Consider the following 20,827-nt stretch of genomic DNA (forward strand, 5'->3'; position numbering starts at 1 on the left):
ATTTCCTGAAGGGAGGTTCCAAAGAGGATAGAGAAAGGCTGTTCTCAGTAGTAACAGATGGCAGAACAAGGAGCAATGGTCTCATGTTGCAGTGGGAGAGGTCTAGGTTGGATATTAGGAAAAACTTTTTCCCAGGGGCTGTCTACATTGGCACCCCTTTCCGGAAAAGGGATGCTAATGAGACCAGTCGGAATTGCAAATGCCGCAGGGGATTTAAATATCCCCCGCGGCATTTGCAATTCCGACTGGTCTCATTAGCATTCCTTTTCCGGAAAGGGGTGCCAATGTAGACACAGCCTAGGAGAGTGGTGAAGCACTGGAATGGGTTCCCTAGAGAGGTGGTGGAATCTCCATCCCTAGAGGTTTTTAAGTCTCAGCTTGACAAAGCCCTGGCTGGGTTGATTTAGTTGGGATTGGTCCTGCCTTGAGCATGGGGCTGGACCTGATGACCTCCTGAAGTTTCTTCCAGCTCTATGATTCTGTGATTCTCTGGCAAGGGGCTATTTCAAAATAGCAGAGGTGGAATGTCTGCACATCCCCTATTCTGAAATAATAATTTCAGAAGAGGCATTATTCTTTGTAGAATGAGATTTATAGACATCAGAATAAGCTGTCCATTATTTGAAATTATTTCAAAATAACGGAATTGCTGTGTAGACGTTCACATAGTTATTTTGGAATAACAGCCATCATTCCGAAATAACTTTGCTGTGTAGACACACCCTAACTGAAAAAACCTTAAAAAACAGCCAATTGTCCGGTAGCACCTTAGACACTAACAACAAAGTATAGATGGTATCATGAGCATCCATGGACACAACCCACTTCTTCAGATGAATGGAGTAAGGGGTTCAGAGTACAAATAAATAGCAGAGACAGAAAGGGGATAGGGAGACAAAGAATAGGAAAAAAACGGTCAGTTAGAGTATCCAAGCTAAATGAGGCTAATAGAGTGTAAGTACCCGATACTTAGCATTTTACGTCATTAGGGTGTGTAATATAATGACATCCAAGTCAGGTCTTTGTTCAAATCTTGATTACAGGTGTTAACCTTATAAATGAAGCCAAGTTCTGGAACTGCATCTATATCTAAAAAAAATGGGCCATGGTTCCACATAAACAGATGTGGATACCTGCAGATATAAAGCAGATATTTACAAATTTGCAGGATTATAAATATAAAATTTGTATCCGCATCTACATCTGTATCTGCAAAAATGAGCTGCAGATATCCACATCCACAACCACAAATGTGGCTACCTATTTATCTATGGGTTTTCAGAGCTCTAAATGTTCCACCACTCTTACCTCTCATGGAATCACAGCCCATGCTGTGGACAGTGGCAAATTGGTTTGGTTCTTCCTACAGAGCTGCACATGCTGCCTCCGCATTTCCTTCCTATTCTATGTAGACTGAATGATACATTTACTCCCCGTAGATGCTGTGCTGGTAATATGAGCTCCTCATTATTGAAAATGAACTTGATGAACAATCAATGGAAACAAGGTCTTACTTCTCTGAACAATGCTCATTGCAATCTGGCACAAAGTCAGTAACATCCAATACTTCATCATTACCGGATGACCCACTTTCAGAACTGCAAATCATTTTTATAAGGTCAGAAGAAGAATATTGTGCCTGCTCGTTCATCATCTTGAATTGTGTAACACAGCAAATCCCTGGAAGTGTCTCCTGCGTCTGCAGCATTTGGAGCACAATACCTCAATAAAAAATATACTCAAACATATTAGACACAGCAATGAAACATCTGTCCCTCTGTGCTGAGGAGACATAACAAGCCTGTATCTGAAGCTCCCCAGAGTACCCTCTCCCTTTGGGTGACTGCATGCAGCAACTGCTGTCAGTGCAATGCATTATCAATTAGCATATGCAATATCCTAAAACAGCATAGTGGTATGGCCATCACTGACTTAGTGTAACATTAATGCTCCTGAAGATTACCCCCAAAATACATTATTAGCATATACAAATTACATTTTGTATATATATAGCTATTGTTTGATTAGGAAGGCAATTACTATTATTATAATAGAAAATACCCTCAATAGAACCAAATGCGTACACAAAACTATTAAAAATACTAGATAACCATGCAACACATTTGTACAAATGTACCCACATAATTTTTTGATGCAGAAATATTTTTATGCTATTTTTTTCTCAGATTGTCACAATGTCCTAAAATGGCAAATTTGGCAGGCCAGTGGTTCATGAGTTATGGTAATATATATGCTCTCTGTTTATATCACAAAAATGTGGCTGAGAGTTAATTAAACAAAACTGTTTCTACAATATATTGTACTCCTCTTCCCCTCCGCCACCTCTAGGATCTGCACAACTGACCCACACATATTACAAGATCCTGGCTTTAGAGAATGAAGAATACACAAAATACCAGGATCTTTTCTGTAAGAGATGCAACGTAAAATATCCAGTAAACTGGCATACAAATTTTTACCGAAACTCCTTTGGCCTTCTGAAATCCATACCAATAAACCTTTAACACAGCACACAATCATGTTTGCTCATTCTCCTCGACACTCACTGCACTCACTGCTAGCAAGAACATGCACACTGCCAGTGACTTAAATGCCAGCTGTGAATTTGGCCCATTGTATCTACTGCAGCACAAACAGTATGAAAGCAAAGGGCTCAGCGGCATTGATTGGGAATGTCTGTAATACACACAACAAGATGAAGTGACAGGAGGATTTTCATTCTGAAATTTTAAGTCAGCCCATTAAAGTTAGTTAATGAAGATGTTTGTGAATTCAATACCACTTGTCTTTATTCCCAGCTGGAAGTAAAGGGAGGAGGGGCACTAAGAGAAAATAAGCAAGATTTACAGGGAGGATGATGGGACTCCGGTAACAGACAGTACAGTGCAAATTATCTTTTAGAGTAAATTGCCTCAATTCCATCCATTTACATGGAGCTGTGCCAAATTGCAGGGAATTTGTCTTTTTATTAGCAAATGCTCTGTGCTTCCAGAGAAATCCCATCCAGCTTGGAATTTCAAGGCTGAGATTTTTTATTTCAATATCAACTAAGCTAATCTATTTACTTGGTAGGAGGAAAATTGACTCATCCTGTGTAATTTTTCTTGAAAATGATAAATAATAATATTAATCATAAAAAAACACCACATACAGACAGCTTAGGCAGATTTCTTTCCCCATCACAGAAGAGAAATTGCTTCATGATTCATCATATACACAGTAGGATTCTAATTTGTCCTTTTAACAAGTTTGTTTGTGTAGCTTCTTGTAAGCAAGAATTAATACACTTAGACATAAGAAAATGTTAATTTATATTGCATTGCTTTTGAAAAGTACAAATGTTGTGTCTAACTCATACTGGCATCCAATTCAGCCTAAAGTAAAGAGGCAAAAACAAATAAAGAACTGTGCTTAGAGATACAATGTATTTAGTTTGTCTAGCATCAGCCTCTCCTTTGTAACTGAATGACACAGTGGACATCAGTGCACTCTTCCTCATTGGACAGTGGACATCAGTGCAAAGTGATTACCCCCAGCAGGAAGTGCTGGGTGACAGCTTTAAAAAGATACAGTGTATCCCACTAGAATCCAATGGAATGGACTCTCTATGAGGGGATAGGCAAGATGACATAATGAGCCAAATCCTCTCCCAAATTAAACCTTACTCAATGCTAGAGAAGCCAGCGGGGTTTATGTCAATCAAAATGTTCTCTGTGGCTCTACAACTGCATGTGATATCATGGAATCACGTGTGTGAAATGCACACTTGGGTGTGCTGATGGGGTTATTATTTAAGCAGCAATAATGGATAATCACCCTAATATGTGTGTTTCCCCGTGGAAGACCAGAAAGGCCTCTACTGTCAAACAGGGGAATTGCCCTTCTGGGAAGAGAGAGGTATTCCCGCCCTACCTTTGCCACTCCTGAGTGGAGAAAGCTCCTTCTCCAGTCTCTGCCTCTCACAGAAGAAGAGAGGCCCAATCAGAAAGAAGTAGAACAGTGGCAGGCTATCCCACACGATGGCTTATTTGGCTGGGCTCTGCCACAGACATGTCAAAGGAAGTTTGAAACACAGAGGACTCATGTGATTATGTATCTGGATTCTAGGTGGTACTTCTGCTTGCAGTGACTGTTTGGGACCCCAAGGCTGAGCGGGAGAGTTGAGCTTGCAGTCTGGCATGGCATGGGGACCTGGCAGTGGGGCTGAGTGAAATTGAGCATGGAGCCAGTAACAGAGCCCCCAGACTGCCGGGGTGCATAGACAGCAGTCAGGTCTCTGGGCAGTTCAGGCTGCAGGGGTATAAAACTGCAGCTTAGACTTTTGGGCTTGGGCTGAAGCCCTGGCTCTGAAACCCTGCAACATCTTCACTTCAAGTTTTAGTCTTGCTGCCCAAACCCTACAAGCCTAAGTCAGCTGACATGGTCTCTGAGATTCAATGCTGCAGGTTTTCTAGTGCAGTGGATCCCAACCTTTTTCACACTGTGGACCGGCAAACTCATTCACAAACTTTTGGCGGACTGGAAACATATTATTTGCATATTTGCATATCCATCATGCAAATAATGAATATGAAATAAAATGTTGCCCGTCTGCCAAATTTACCCACTCACCCACTGACCCTGTCTTGGCACTGCACATGGCTCTAGCTGCAACCCCAAAACCCTCTGACCCCATCAAGCCAGACCTGTTAGTTTGGGTCTCTGTATTATTAAACCTGGACATCATTTGATGTCCCCTCTAAACCACTAACCCCATTATCTCACAACTTTTGTCTTGCCAAACTTGTCATTCCAGTGTCCACTGTCTCTTGCTTCCCAATACCCCCTGTCGCCAACTTCCTTTTGTCAGCCACCTCTGTCTTGCCTGGAGCCGCTGTCTCTACCAACCTTGGCATGCTGTGTCCCAGCGACCCTGGGCTTAAATTGGCAACCTCTCATTTCCCCAGATCCTGCCCCACCACCCCCAGTGCTCCGTAGCCTTGCCCCATTACCGTCGGTGCCCTTGCTCCACAAAGTCCATGACTGCCTGTTGTGCCAAGATGTGATCCTGCCCCACTGATCCTGCAACTGCCTGTACCACAACCTCTGAGGCACCCCAACCCTGCTCAGACACCTTTAGATCTGCTGCCCCTAAAACATAGGGGCTGTGTCTACACTGGGCCACTTATTCCGGAAAAACAGCCGCTTTTCCGGAATAACTTGCCAGCTGTCTACACTGGCCACTTGCTTTTCTGGAAAAGCAATGACGATCTACTGTAAAATTGTCAGTGTTTTTCCGGAAAAACTATGCTGCTCCCGTTTGGGCAAAAGTCCTTTTCCGGAAAAACTATTCCGGAAAAGGGCCAGTGTAGACAGCCCAGTAGTCTTTTCCGGAAAAAAGCCCCGATCGCGAAAATGACTATCGGGGCTTTTTTCCGGAAAAGCGCGTCTACATTGGCCACGGATGCTTTTCCGGAAAAAGTGCTTTTCCAGAAAAGCATCCTGCCAATGTAGACGCTCTTTTTCTGGAAATACTTATAACAGAAAACTGGTCCGTTTTAAGCATTTCCGGAAAAGGGTGCCAGTGTAGACACAGCCAAGCATGAGCTGTGCCACGCCTAGCTCCATAACCACTGACCCACTGCAACCCACCCTCTGTTGCCCTTTGACCTCTAACCCCTGCCCTCTCTTAGCCCTCCTCCCTTAACCCCTAACCCCAACCCAGCCCCTTGCTCCCCAGTGCCTAACACCTTTGACCCCACCAAATCCCTGCTCCCCCCAGAGCAAGGCTGCTCCCTGTAGGGAGCATGGCCATTACTGCTGCATGGGCAGAGGGAGCGGCTGTTGGTGGTGTGCCCGCTCCTTCCTCCTTCGTGCCCCTTCCATTCCCCAATGGGTCTCGCACCCCCATGGGTGGGTGGGGGGTACAGAGCCCTGGCTGGACAACCATCTTAACTGAGGGAGGGAGGTGCCTCCTGCACAGCCTCCTCCTGGTGCCAACTCAGCTCCAGTGCTGACACTGGGCAAAATCAGTCCTCACGGCTGCCGGAGCTGAAGCAGACTTCTGTGTGGTAGCTCAGGCTACTAGGGTGAGCCCCAGCCCCCAGAGCCTCTGCGAACAGCTGGCTTCAGTTCCAGCAGCTGCCTCGACCTGGGAACAAGTGGTTCATGGCCCAGCACTGGTCCACAGACCGGCGGTTGGGAACCGCTGCTTCAGAGAACCAGAGTATCCTCTATGCAAACGACAGTATTTCTACAGAGACCCACATTAGAAGTTACCTTTTCCATCAGGATCCACAGAGGAAGGTGGCATAGCACGTTCAGTGGTGACATAAAAAAATTACTCTGCACATGGATGGAAACATCAGAGGGAACACTGGTTCTGACATAGGATGCAATGTCTCATAAATTGGACTTTAAGGCATAAATCCATCTGCTTTTTAGTCATAAGAACAGACCAAAGGTCCATCTAGCCCAGGATCATGTCTTCTGACAGTAACTAATGCCAGGCGCCCCAGAGGGAATGAACAGAATAGGGAAGCATCAAGTAATCTCTCCCCTGTTGCTCATTTCCAGCTTCTGAGAGACAAAGGCTAGGGACACCATTCTTGCCCATACGAGCTAATAGGCATTGATGGATTTATCCTCTATGAATTTCTCTGGTTCTTTTTGAACCTCATTAAAGTCCTGGTCTTCACAACATCTTGTGGCAAGGAGTTCCACAGATTGACTGAATTGCGTGAAGAATTTTTTTTGTTTATTTTACATCTATAACTTATTAAATTTCATTTGATGCCCCCTACTTCTTGTGTTATGGGTATAAGTAAATAATTTTTCTCCATACCGGCCACAATTTTATAAACCTCTATCATATCCCCCTTTAGTCTCCTCTTTTCTAAGCTGAAAAGTTTTAGTTTTATTCATCTCTCCTCTTATGGTGCTAGTTCCAGACCCCCTAATCATTTTGTTGACCTATTCTGAACATTTTCTAATGCCAAGATTTTTTTTGAGATGAGGCGATCACATCTGGACACAACATTCAAGATGTGGATGTACCATGCATTTATATAGAGGGAATATCTTCTTCTCTATTCCTTTAAAACTTATTACTAACATTATGTTTGGTTTTTGACTGCTGCTGCATTTTGAGTGGATGTGTTCAAAAAAACTATCTTCTATGACTCCAAGATCTCTCTCTTGAGTAGTAATTGCTAATTTAGTGTCCATCATTTTATATGTATAGTTGGGATTATGTTTTCTAATAAGCATTACATTGCATTTATCAGCATTAAAATTCATCTACCATATTCTTGCTCAGTCGCCTAGTTTTTTGAGATCTCTTTGAAACTCTTCACAGTCTGCTTTGGACTTAATTATTTTGTATAGTTTAGTATCATCTGCAAATTTTGCCACCTCACTGTTTACCCCTTTCTCCAGATCATTTATGAATATACTGAATAGGATTGGTCCCAGTATGGATGCCTACAGGACACCGTTAGTTATCTCTCTCCATTCTGAAAACTGACCATTTATTCTTGCCCCTTGTTTCCTATCTTTTAATCCGTTATCAATCCATTAAAAGAGCTTCCCTCTTATCCCATGACAGTTTACTTCCCTCAAGAGGCTTTGTTGAGTGACCTTGTTAAAGACTTTCTGGAAATCTAAGTACACTATATCCACTGGATCCTTTTTGTCCACATACTTGTTGATCCCCTCAAAGAATTCCAGAAGATTAGTGAGGCAGGATTTTCAGAAATTATGTTGACTTTTCCCCTCCCTGCACATTGCGTTTACCTATTCTGTTCTTTACTATAGTTTCAACCAGTTTACCTGGTACTGGCAGTCAACTTACCTGTCTGTATTTGCCACGATAACCTCTAGAGCAGTTTTTGAAAATGAGTGTCACATTAGCCATCTTCTAGTCATTTGGTACAGAAGCTGATATAATGCATAGGTTACAAACCGCAGTTAGTAGTTCCGCAATTTCACATTTGAGTTCTTTGAGATTAGAGAGACTATAAAAATAACAAACAAACAAACAATAATGGAGGATTTCAACTTTCCCCATATTGATTGGGTACACAATATCCATTAAATCAGCTCCTGTACCTAATACTTGGAAGATAGCTAACATGACGCCAATATTTAAAAAGGGTTCTAGAGGAGATCCTGGCTCTTAATACATTTAAAAGGCTGGTATGCCACAGGGGGACCAGGCACGAGCTGGGTCCCCCTGCTGCACTTCTGATTTTTAAATATATTAAGATCTGGCAGGCTCTTAGTACATTTAAAAAGCACAGGTGCAGCATCTGGGACTGGGTGTGAGCTGGGAATCAGCTGATTCCCAGCTTGTGCCCAGTCCCCACCATCCCCTGCCTCCCCTACCCTTTGTGCAGATGGTGATGGGGGGAACTGGCTTTTAAGCCACCTCTCCCCAGCACGGCCTTCTGCTACCCCTCACTTGCTGCCTCTGATACAGGTAGCAAGGGAGGGAAGCGACTACTTGAGAGTCTAGGGGTATGTCTACACTACCCTCCTAATTTGAACTAGGAGGGTAATGTAGGCATACCGCACTTGCAAATGAAGCCCGGGATTTGAATTTCCCGGGCTTCATTTGCATAAAGCCGGCCGGTGCCATTTTTAAATGCCGGCAGTTCGAACCCCGTGCCGCACGGCTACACGCGGCACAGAGTAGCTAGTTTGGATTAGGCTTCCTAATCCGAACTAGCTGTACTCCTCATTCCACGAGGAAGCCTAATCCGAACTAGCGACTCCGTGCCGCGTGTAGCCGCATGGCACGGGGTTCAAACTGCGGCATTTAAAAATGGCGCCGGCCGGCTTTATGCAAATGAAGCCCGGGAAATTCAAATCCTGGGCTTCGTTTGCAAGTGCGGTATGCCTACATTACCCTCCTAGTTCGAATTAGGAGGGTAGTGTAGACATACCCTAGTTGACTAGTCGCTTATATCCCTAACATTTAGTGCCACTCCCCAACCAGCATGACCTGTTCTGTCCTTCTGATATATTTTATAGCCTGGTATTAATGTGTCCCATTGATTATCCTCATTCCACCAAGTTTCTGTGATGACTGTTACAGTATATCAATATCATCATTCAATAGGAGGTACATCTTATTATTTAGACTTCTAGTATTTATATATAAGCACTTTAAAAGGGGGTGGGACTGTTCTACTGTGTCCTGGAAAGTCTCATCTATGTATCTCTCTGCCTACCTTAGCTCCTCCAGTTCAGCCACTCTGGTCTCCAAAGCCTATATGCAGTCCCTGAGGACCAGGAACTCCTTGCACCAAATGCACACATACGCCACTGTCATATAAGCACATTAGATGCAATAAACTGGATAGACCCCACTCTGCTACTGGGCTTCTGTCTGAATTCTCTTTTTACTTCTAGAGATAATTAAATTAGATCAATAATTAGATTTCTTTTAAATCAGGTGGTTTTGTTTTTAATTTAGTTTAATGGAGTTTAAAGAGTGCCAAATATATCTAGTCCCCTTCAAACTCCTCCTCTAAACTCTTTCACCAAACTCCGCCCGTTTGCTAAGCTGCCCTGGTCGCTTAAGAGTGGGCTTTGCCCTGGTCTTCCTGAGTAGCTCTGCCCCCGGATTAGGTATAAAAGACTCCTTAAGAAGCTCTCAGCCTTGCCTAGCAGGCTTCTAACTTCAGCATGGTGTCCTTCATACAAACAAGATTAGCATACAGTATCTTTCAGGCAATCAACACGTACACCCCTCCACCCCATACACACACGCACACTTATCCCAAGTGTCACGTTATTGTTCCTCCTTCACCTGGAGAACTCCCTTATGAAACTCCCCTGTTAGCTGCTCCTGTTCACTAAGCTCCCCATGTCACATAGGGGCGGGCTTTTTACAGCCCTGGCATTCCTGGTGGGGAAGGTTTAAAACTCGGGCTAACTGAAGGTATTGTCATAGGGAGTTCCAGCTCTTTTCCCAGGCAGGGAGCAGGAACTGAAAGGAAGGAGACAGGCTTGTTGCATTTATCCCCTCAGATAGGCACACAAAGAGATCAGGAGAACATGCTGTCTAGGGGTACTGCTGGCAAAATCCCTGACCTATGTGCACTAGGCGCTCACGTACCAGTATTGGACTGTATGGGTGAGTCTTCACTGCACCCGTAGCTCGAAATAAGCTACGCGATTTGAGATATGCAAATTGCGTAGCTTATTTTGAGGCAATTTCAAAATAGCTTATTTCAAAATTTGGCACTGTCTACACAGCAATTATTTTTAAATAAATTGCTATTTCAAAATGTCCCTTACTCCTTGTAGAATGAGGTTTACAGGGACATCGGAATAGCGAGCTAGTTATTTTTCAAAATAATAGATGCACTCAAAAGATGTGGAATAGCAATTTCAGGATACCTTCAGTATCCCGAAATAGCACTGCAGTGTAGACGTAGCCTGTATATGCACAATCATTCAAAGGAGAACACAATAGCTCCACAGAAAGACCAGGAGGTAATAGTAAATCTAACACTGAATTAGTGTCAACAACATGATACTGCTGCAAAAGGTGCATGCCTTATTGATTTTGTATTCATAATAGAATTGTATGTAATACAATTAGAGTAATTACTCCAGTCTGGTCAGCCCTGGTTAGGCTTTTATTGGAGTTAATTAGTTAATGCTTGTAAAGTGCTTTGAACCCACAAATGTTAAATATTTTCACTATGATGATGATTCAATTGCTAGTGGGCCAGACATGCCCAAGGTTCTAGGAGTACTGAAAGTGTCACGGTCTGTGAAAAGGCTTTTATTTTTGCTTGGCTGGCCATAATGTAGGACATTGTTTCCTTACAGAAATATCTGCCTCTAAGAAATCCAAACGAGAGGCATACACAATCATCATATTTCCTTACACTGACCATCCATCCTGATTTTTCTGGGACAGTCCCAATTTTTAATGTCCTGTCTTGGTGCCCCATGCAGTAGTAAAATGTTCCGGAAAGTCCTGGGACTCCAAGTGCAGCTAGAAGCAGCAGTGTGTTGCTAATTCCCCTCCCCTTCTCTTGGAAGGAGCCTGGAGGGACGCTTCCTGAAGCCTTTCCCTACGGCTGGGAATCCAGCCAACAGGAGCAGGGGCAGATGTTTCCTGATAGAGAGTGTGAAAGCAAGTAAGTGGCTGGGGGAGGGGAAGGCTGGGAACCATCTCGCCATTCAGCTGGGTTGCTGGAGGTGTGGGCAATGCGGCGGTGGGAGTGCAGGTGGTGCAAGGCTCAGATGAGCTGTGGGGGGCAGTGCGGGTGGTGCAAGGATCAGATGAGCTGTGGGGGGCAGTGCGGGTGGTGCAAGGCTCAGATGAGCTGTGGGGGGCAGTGCGGGTGGTGCAAGGCTCAGATGAGCTGTGGGGGGCAGTGCGGGTGGTGCAAGGCTCAGATGAGCTGTGGGGGGCAGTGCGGGTGGTGCAAGGCTCAGATGAGCTGTGGGGGGCAGTGCGGGTGGTGCAAGGCTCAGATGAGCTGTGGGGGGCAGTGCGGGTGGTGCAAGGCTCAGATGAGCTGTGGGGGGGGGGGGAGTGCGGGCGGCGGGAGGTTCAGATGAGCTGTGAGGCAGGGCAGTGCAGGAGCTGGTGCAAGGTTCAGATGAGCTGTGGGGGGGAATGCAGGCAGCGGGAGGTTCAGATGTGCTGTGGGGGGGGGAGTGCAGGCGGCGGGAGGTTCAGATGAGCTGTGGGGGGGGTGCGGGCGGCGCGAGGTTCAGATGAGCTGTAGTGGGGAATGCGGGCGGCGCAAGGTTCAGATGAGCTGTGGGGGGGAGTGCGGGCGGCGCGAGGTTCAGATGAGTTGTAGTGGGGAATGCGGGCGGCGCAAGGTTCAGATGAGCTGTGGGGGGGGGGGGGTGCGGGCGGCGCGAGGTTCAGATGAGCTGTGGGGGGGAGTGCAGGGGTGGGGGAGGTGCGCGAGGTTCAGATGAGCTGTGGGGGGAGTGCGGGCAGCGCGAGGTTCAGATGAGCTGTGGGGGGGAGTGCGGGCAGCGCGAGGTTCAGATGAGCTGTGGGGGGGAGTGTGGGTAGTGCGAGGTTCAGATGAACAGTGGGGGGAGTGCGGGCGGCACAAGGCTCAGATGAGCTGTGGGGGGGTGCAGGTGGCGCGAGGTTCAGATGAGTTGTGGGGGGGAATGCGGGCGGCGCAAGGCTCAGATGAGTTGTGAGGGGGAGTGTGGGTAGTGCAAGGTTCAGATGAGTTGTGGGAGGGAGTGTGGGTAGTGTGAGGTTCAGATGAGCTGTGGGGGGGAATGCGGGCGGCGCAAGGCTCAGGTGAGCTGTGAGGGGGAGTGTGGGTAGTGCGAGGTTCAGATGAGCAGTGGGGGGAGTGTGGGAGGCACGAGGCTCAGCTGGGTTGCTGTGGGGGAAGTGCCCGCAGCCAGCATTTCAGCTGGATTGCTGGGGGGCGGGGGAAGAACCAGCACATGGCTCAGCTGGGAATGGGGAGAAGACACGCAGAACCGGCTGGCTGGGGTATGTGTGCAGGGAACCCATGTGCCACTCAGCTGGGTTGCAGGAATGGTGGGGGACGGGGAGGGGGGCGGAAGCCCTGTGGAGTGGGGAGGGAGCACGGCAGTAGGAAGCCTGAAATTACCTTCCCTGGTCTGGAAAAATCTCTCATCCAGGACCAGGCCAAGGATGCCAGACCAGGGAGGTCCAACTCCTACCCCAAGTTCCCTCCTACACTCTCCCTTCTGGCCAGACACCCAACCCGCAGTCCACTTCTGCACCCGCAGTCTACTCCTAGCCAGACACTCTACCTCCAATTCACTCTTGCACCCTCCCTCTTGACAGACACCCTACCCCCACCCTGCTCCTGCATCCTCCCTCCTGGCCACACACTGCACTCTACCTTGCTCCTGCTCCCTAGCCAGAGACTCTACTCCCACTCTGCTTCTGCACCATACCCCCCAGACAGACCTCGCAACCTCTCCCCATTCTGCACCCCCCCAGATCTTACACCCCATCCCTATCCCACTCACTGGCAGCCCTGTACCACACACTGAACCCCTCATTTTTGTCCCCACCCTAGAACACAAGGGGGTCCATACAATTTATCAGAAAAGTAAATCTGATCTATGAGAAGCCCTAAACCTCAGCCCTCCCTGTCACTTCCCCTCGCCCGATGGGGCTGGAATGCCAGAGGGGTGAGGTGTTTCAGGTGGGGGCCACAGTGAGCATTGGGGGTGGGGGAGGAGTATTTTTGGTTCTCACTTATATGGTTTCCCACCTGATTTTTCTGTGATTCAGTGGCCCCTGACCCAAAAAAGGTTGCCCACCCCGCCATAATGAACACATTGACAACTTTTGTGTTGGACATCAATTATTTTACTTTATTTAAAATGAAGTTTGATAAACTAACATGAGAAAGTTAAAATGCTTAACCTGTTTATACATTTAAACCATTCTCCCTAGCTGCAGCACTAAGAAAATGGCTTGGGCATAATTTATGTAATTAACGGTACATTTTCTTTAGTAACTGGTAGTCTATGGAAAGGTTTACATTAAGCCAGGTGGTTCATGGACCAAAACATTTGAGAACCACTGAAATAGAGGAACTCCTGGCCTCTTCCCTCAAATGAATGCAGTGCAAGTTGGATTAATGCAATTTCAATATAGTTGCATGAGAGAGTCCTAAGGGGCCCAAATCCATCCCTATTGGTAAAGGACAGTGGGAGGAGTTTTTAGATGGGTCACAAGACCCCTTTTACTTCCAGTTATGTGTCCATCTTGACCCTGGAAGTACTACCTTCAGGGGTGGGATTTCATGTGTCAGATGGGTGGGGCCTAAGAGATCAAGGGCATGGCTAATGAGACCAAGGAGTGTGGCTAATTTTTGGTTCTGAAAATATGGTCACCGTATATTTGCTAGCAGCCAGAAGAAGGTCAAGGACTATATTCCGCCTGCACAACCCAAAAATAGCACTTAAGAAGAGAGAGGCCCTACACTGGAGGAAAAGGAGAGACAATGGAATAGGCTTGTTTTCTGTGATTAGTGCACATAAATAGAGTTGAAACTGTTGTCCTGCCAGTGCTCCCCTATGGTACATTTAATCAAAGTGTGGTAAACACAAGGTTCAGTTTTGGGCAGCAACTCCAGAAAGATCTGCATACACTGGAGAGAGATGAGAGGAAAGCAAGAGCAATAAAAAAAGGGTTGCGGCATAGGGAGGGAAAGAAGAAACGATGTGAGGAAAGATTAAATGGTCTGGGTCACACATAGTCCTGAGAAATGAAGGCTTAATTGTCTTCAGCACATAAGGTTATAAAGAGGCCAGCAAATGATTATTCTCACTAGTCAACAAGAACAGAACAAGAACTAATGTGAGGGAGCCACAAAATGGAAAACTTGGGGTAAGAAGTAGGAAAGGTTTTATAACTCAAATAGTCAGTGGAACAAGTTGCAAAAAGTAGCAGCCCACCCCCCACTGGAGATATTAGACAGCCATCTTTTGTTACAATCTCCCCTGCTATGATGCAAGAAGGTGAACTAGAAGTCCTACCTACATAGGTGCCTTGAATATTTTAAATAGAAAGGCGGGGTAAAATATTTAAAAAAATAAATAAATCAGAGGATGGGTAGCCTATGACTCACCTTGGTTATATTTTTAAAATATAACATTTATTTAATAAAACAACATCTGGGGACTTAATTCTCCAAAGAATTTAGCATTTTGTTTCAAGTCCTGGACAATTTATCACAGAATTCAAGGCAAACAATAATTTTTGCTAGAAATGATGATAACGAAATGTCCAAAAACTTTAACATTGATGATGGAGCTTCGGAATCTTTTGAGGCATTTTGGAAAAATAAATAAATAAAGAGCAGAAAGTTGACCCAGGAAGGAGACCCTGGTAGCAAATTGTCAGTGTAGAAATAAAAACACAATAAATTAAGCAGCTGTCTCAGAAGAGCACTCACAGCTCCATCAGTTGGGACTGCTTATGTTTAGGAAACCAGACACAGAATGTACATAAAAACAGTACTGATCACAGAAATGTTGATGTAGGCTGGACTACAGTGGTGCTACACTTTGCCTCTGCATGAGAGCATCCATGAGAGCACCCCGCATGAGAGCACTATTGATGAAAAATATCTTCGTATCTATCTGGTAAAAGTCACTCTTTCCATGTAGTCAGGATGGCACCAAGATCACTGTGGTACTACCTGTTGTTAGGCTAAGATATGGCCCAAAATACCATCCTGTTAACAAAAATATTATGGTATAGTAATAATTTTTCTTCTGCCATTCAAAACACAATGGTAGAGTACAAGATGGTTTGTTTTTGTGCATGGACATGCACCATTCTGGGTTACATTATCTATAATGGATTTACATAGGATTTCAGCGTGTGCCAATCTATATGTGCAGACACTTGGCCCAACTTTTTCAGCATGAGGTCACAACAAGATGTTCCACTTAGTCATGTGGGTGCCAAAGTCTAAGGCTATGTCTACACTGCTATCTCAAAATAAGATACACAATTTCAGCTATGCAAATTGAGTATCTTATTTCAATCTTCTTTTGAAATAACTTTCTTCATAATTTGGCACTGTCTACATACCACCAAATTTCAAAATAACCCACTATTCCCAAACGCTCCTTACTTCTCTGGAATGAGGTTTACAGGGACGTCGGAATGGCAAGCCCAAAATAACGGACTTGCTGTGAAGATGTGGGATAGCTATTTCGGGATTCTCCAGTATCCCAAAATAGCATTGCAGTGTAGACATAGCTGAAGTGTCCCACACTGAAAACAGGTCTTGCATTATGACTGCATAACATGTTTAGAAGAAGAAATGTACTAACTACTTTTACTAACAGTTATGCACGATCATATCCAAAATAATGCAATATTTCAATATTGCAGTTAGAATGAGAAAACTGATATATCTGGTACAATTGCTTTGTGCTGCAGAAGCATCCCAGATTACATACAGTGTATAGACACTAAATAACAGATTCCAATATCTAAACTGAAAACAAGATGCAACCAGGGCATAACTGAAAATTGAAGGCAATAGAGAAATTGCTCAATGTGGTTAGTGTTGACATGTTTACTTCTTAACGGCAGCAACTGTGTATAGAGACCAGAACTGGCCTCAACATCAGTGGCTCAGGAGACTGACATGGGAGGCAGAACTATGACTGCACTAGCCAAAGGAGGAGCTGTTGAAAAATCTTTCTCTGACTCTATCAGAGGAGTGGGAGCTACAGGAAATCCTATTGGATAACATTCTGGATTGGTTTTGCCAATTTTTCTCATGCTTACCTTGTGAGAACACAACGAGTAGTCCTGTGGCACCTTTGGGTGCGTTTAGACGGCACCCTTTTTATGCTACGCAAATTGTGTGACTTAGTTCAAATGTATTTTGAAATAACGTGCTATTTTGAGACAAGAGTGGAACAAGGGTGGCAGGGATGCTGGAATAGTGCACCTGTTATTTCAAAATCTATTTTGAAATAACAGGAGCGGGTAAAAGACACGGAATAACTCTGCTGTTTTGACGTACCCTTAGAGTCTAACAAAAATATATGTAGTATCATGAGCTTTAATGAGCAAAACCTACTTTATCAGATGAGCCGCAGAAGAATAACAGGTCCCCAGAATTTATAACAGAAAAAGAAATGGGGGGAAAATATCTGTCAATTGTAGGCTGGAAGTGTCCCATACTTAGTTTTTGATGTAAAAAATGAGGTGTTTAAATGCAGGGAAAGCTGGCTTTATAATGTGACATCCAGTTAATGTCTTTGTTCAAGCTCTGGACAGGGCCAAGCACCATCTCAATTGCCCTGACAAGTGTTTGTCTCACTTGCTCTTAAACATCTCCAGTGACGGAGATTCTACAACCTGCCTGGGCAATTTATTGCAGTGCTGAACCATCCTGACAGTTAGGAAGTTTGTCCCAATGTCCAAGGGACAGTTAAAGTGTTAGAAAGCCTGCCATCCCTGAACTTCCTGAGCAATCCTGCAGGGGGTTGAGCACCTTCAGTGACATATGCAGAACTTTCATCTCCCCTGGCTTCAGAATTTTGCTTCTCTCCAGATCAGGTGCAAACCCTGAACCATTTTCTCTGAAACCCACCCCTCTCTCCACCTAAGGGTTGAAATAAAATTACCCCCAAAATGCCAAATGTCTATATTTTGCTGAGTTGTACCAGTTTTGTCTATTTCTAATTGTTATGCATTCCTGTACTTGGTAACTTTTAATATGAAAGCCAGTTGTATATAAATCAATTCATTCCAACCCATATAAGCCAGCACAGAGTTCAGATGTAGACAAATTCTCACAGGGCATCTCACCCGAATACGAATGCTCTGTCAATGGCCTTTGCTGGTCTGCAGTTTCTGTACTTACCAGTCGGGAGAACTGGATCCATTGTTGGCTTTTCCCACGTGTTGAGCTGCTCCCAGGTAAATCCATTGGTCCCCAGTGCCACACTATAGCCACAGTTACTATAATGTTCATCAAAAGAACAACCACCTGAGGGCAAGAGAGATGAATAAATACTTCAATTTCTGTCTATTAATCACTTCTGTTTCATGATGTTATTTCATTTACATCAGTGTATGTATAAACTCTGCAAGGAAACACACAAAGCAAAATGAATTTCTGGCACATTAGATTTCTGTATTTGCTTTAGGATACCAAAGAAAGGCTTCCTCATCTTAACCCCCCACTTTTTTAATCTTATTTTCTCTCTCTCTCTCTCTCTCTCTCTCTCATTGTGTTGCTATTAGTGAGGCCAGTGATCATAAATTCATGACTTAAGCATTTAAACAGCAGTCTAGTATTTCAGTCATGAGCATGAGAATTAATGTCTGAACTTCAGTAATGCTTTCCTACCTACAGAGCTCGGGACTAGATGTTGGAATAAGAGGGAGGAGCAGAAATCCATAGGGCAAATGTTAACCATGGCTTCATTGTTCAAATTGTCAAGCCTTCCCTACCTTTACACTTTTAAATATTCAGCAGTACGAGGTGACATTTCATGACCAGGTCTCTCACACTTACCTTTTAACTTTCTAGTGCCATAGATAAGGATGTGAAGCCCCAGTTACCAGAAGCTATCATTCATAGGGTGGAAGCTCATTAAGTCAGTCTTCACTATGGTACAATATAGAGTGGATGCCATTATCAATTTCATGTGGTGTTGGTTTTGTTGCAGCATACTGTAACCCTAATGGCATTCCAGTGCAATGTTATCTGGAAGTGAGTTTCGATAGGCCAAACCTATTGGCTGTGTCTACATTGGCACCCTTTTCCGGAAAAGGGATGCTAATGAGACCAGTCGGAATTGCAAATGCCACGGGGGATTTAAATATCTCCCGCGGCATTTGCATGAACATGACTGCCGCTTTTTTCTGGCTCAGAGCTTTGCCGGAGAAAAGCGCCAGTCTAGACGGGATCTTTCGGAAAATAAAGCCTTTTCCGGAAGATCCCTTATTCATCTTAAAATCAGGAATAAGGGATCTTCTGGAAAAGGTTTTATTTTCGGAAAGATCCCGTCTAAACTGGCGCTTTTCTCCGGCAAAGCCCCGAGCCGGAAAAAAGCGGCAGCCATGTTCATGCAAATGCCGCGGGGGATATTTAAATCCCCCGCAGCATTTGCAATTCTGACTGATCTCATTAGCATCCCTTTTCCGGAAAAGGGTGCCAATGTAGACACAGCCATTCAGTATTTCCCAACTCACTAGTACTCCAACCTGTCTTTAGAAGGTATCCTGTAAGATAGATAACAACATACTGACTTATTATTTTTGCAATTTGTATGTACAGAGGAAAAATTCAAAATTGCAAAAATATTGGACAGTATGTAATACCAAAGTGTGTCTGCCAGGTGGGACTAAAGTTACCCCACCAGAATGTGGTTTCTGAAAGGCATTTGGACACATTAATGGACAATGGAAATACAATTAATGCAGATGGTAAACTGAGGCATAAAGCCAACAAGGGGAGGAGATAACCACTCACACTATGGCAAGGGGAAGAGATTACAGGAAATAGATTGATATGCATGTAAACAAACACCAGCAAGAGGCAGAGGGGTGGAGGGAGGGAGATAAGCCAGCATGAAACTTCCTTCGCCAGAAGACTCGAGAGCATAATCCTCACAGCATGAATTAACTTTCCTTTGGGCGGTAACTTTCAGAAGAATCCATTTCAAAATATTGCTTTTGAATAAAAATAACTTAAGTTATTGATTTCCAGTTTTTCTACTTTTTAGAGAGAGTATAGTTTTTCTTATTGTATTGTGCTATTATCCCTTCCTTGATCTCTGCATTCACTTATAAAGCACATGGTTAGCTTACAGCTCCAACAAACTGGCTTACCACTCACCCCTGGGTTGCAGTGCCAGCAACAGAACCCAAAGCTCCAGAAGCTCATTCTGGTGATGTATACACAAGACCAGCCTTCCTCTTTGAATGCTTCCAAACTGTTCAGTTGGATTATTTGCTTTCGGTTGTTTGTGGCATGTTATTACTCATCATTTAAGTCACAAATATTTCTGCTTCCCGATGGACTGAAACTTTTTAAAAGCAAGAGAACAACCACCAGCAAATAGCAAACAAACAAAAAAGCAAATAGCAGATGATACAGTGCAAACATTTGGCTGAATGATCATTTATAATGCAATCTGCAAAATTCTTGGAATTGGCTCACTGTCAGAAATAAACTGGCAGCTGTCTGAACACTTGTGAATAAAGAGACACCTTTGAATAATGGAATAAACTTGCCATGCTTGTATACAAATAACTTGTGTGTTATTTGACCAACACTAACCAAAAGCACTTCAAAATGAAATGCCGGGAATGAATTTATGAAGAAGAAATTCTAGCTGGCCTACAGATCATAATGCAGAACAATTACTTAGACTTTAATTAGCATATATTCTACGTAGGCAAAAACTGCATTCATTTCTCAGATTTCTATGAACCAATAGTTAATTAATACCCACAAGAAGTACTCCACATTCAACACAATACTATCTTTCCACTCATCAAGGTTCTCTCCCTCTGAGATTGCTTTTGCTTATCTGTTCTGGTTAATTACAGAAATTCTCACTTGAGCTTCTTTTTTCTATATACTAAACCAACAGTTCTCTCATTGAAAAGGTAACATAACAACACATGAGCCCTTCAACAAGAGAAAAGAATAACAGAGAATGTAGCTCAGATGTATCTGCAAAATTAACTATTTAATGATGTGTTCACAAAGGGCCATATTTCCCAGATGCATAAAAGTATGCTAGAGAAAGAATTTCAAGTTTAGGAAAAGCTACAGTTGTGTAGCATCTTCCTGATATGTATACCTGACAGCTGTCATCTGCAGAAGAGACAGCCCTGACGAGGTCCTGATGGATTATTTCCACTTTATTAGAGCACCACTATTTTGTCTTGGTTACACTGCCTCTATGCACATCTTCTTCTTGGAAGCCATACCCTATTCAGAGGAGGTATAGAGCTATCTAGTGCCATGCAGAAACATATTAGCTTGTTCTGTAAGACAACTCTTCAGTTGTACCCTACCTAATAATCTGAGAGAAACACAGAGATGTTTGCTGGCTCCTTCCTTTCTTGATTTTTTTCCTACCTACACACAGAAGTTTGCACTTTTCTTTCCTGTCTTTCATCTTGTTGATTTATATCTTCGTTGATCTTGATAATAGGCTATAACAAGATTATAATCCATTATTTTGTATTATTTCAATATCCTGCTAAAGGACCAAAGTATTTTAAGGGCCAAAATATTTTGTAATTAAAAAAAAAGCTACAAAAATGAATATGAACCAA

General features: G+C 43.9%; 1 protein-coding gene across 3 annotated transcripts in view; it reads right to left on the reverse strand.

Moving 5' to 3' along the window:
- Positions 1-20,827, reverse strand: part of PTPRT (protein tyrosine phosphatase receptor type T) — a 1,034,103-nt gene that overhangs the window by 818,632 nt on the left and 194,644 nt on the right. For all 3 annotated transcript variants that reach the window (XM_075901347.2, XM_075901351.2, XM_075901348.2), the window contains exon 2: positions 17,391-17,516. In XM_075901347.2, the coding sequence (XP_075757462.2) occupies positions 17,391-17,516 (126 nt within the window). The remainder of the gene's footprint in view (positions 1-17,390; positions 17,517-20,827) is intronic.

Source organism: Pelodiscus sinensis, chromosome 17 (assembly GCF_052426305.1).
Source record: "Pelodiscus sinensis isolate ZL-2025 chromosome 17, ASM5242630v1, whole genome shotgun sequence".
NCBI classification, from domain to species: Eukaryota; Metazoa; Chordata; order Testudines; family Trionychidae; genus Pelodiscus; species Pelodiscus sinensis.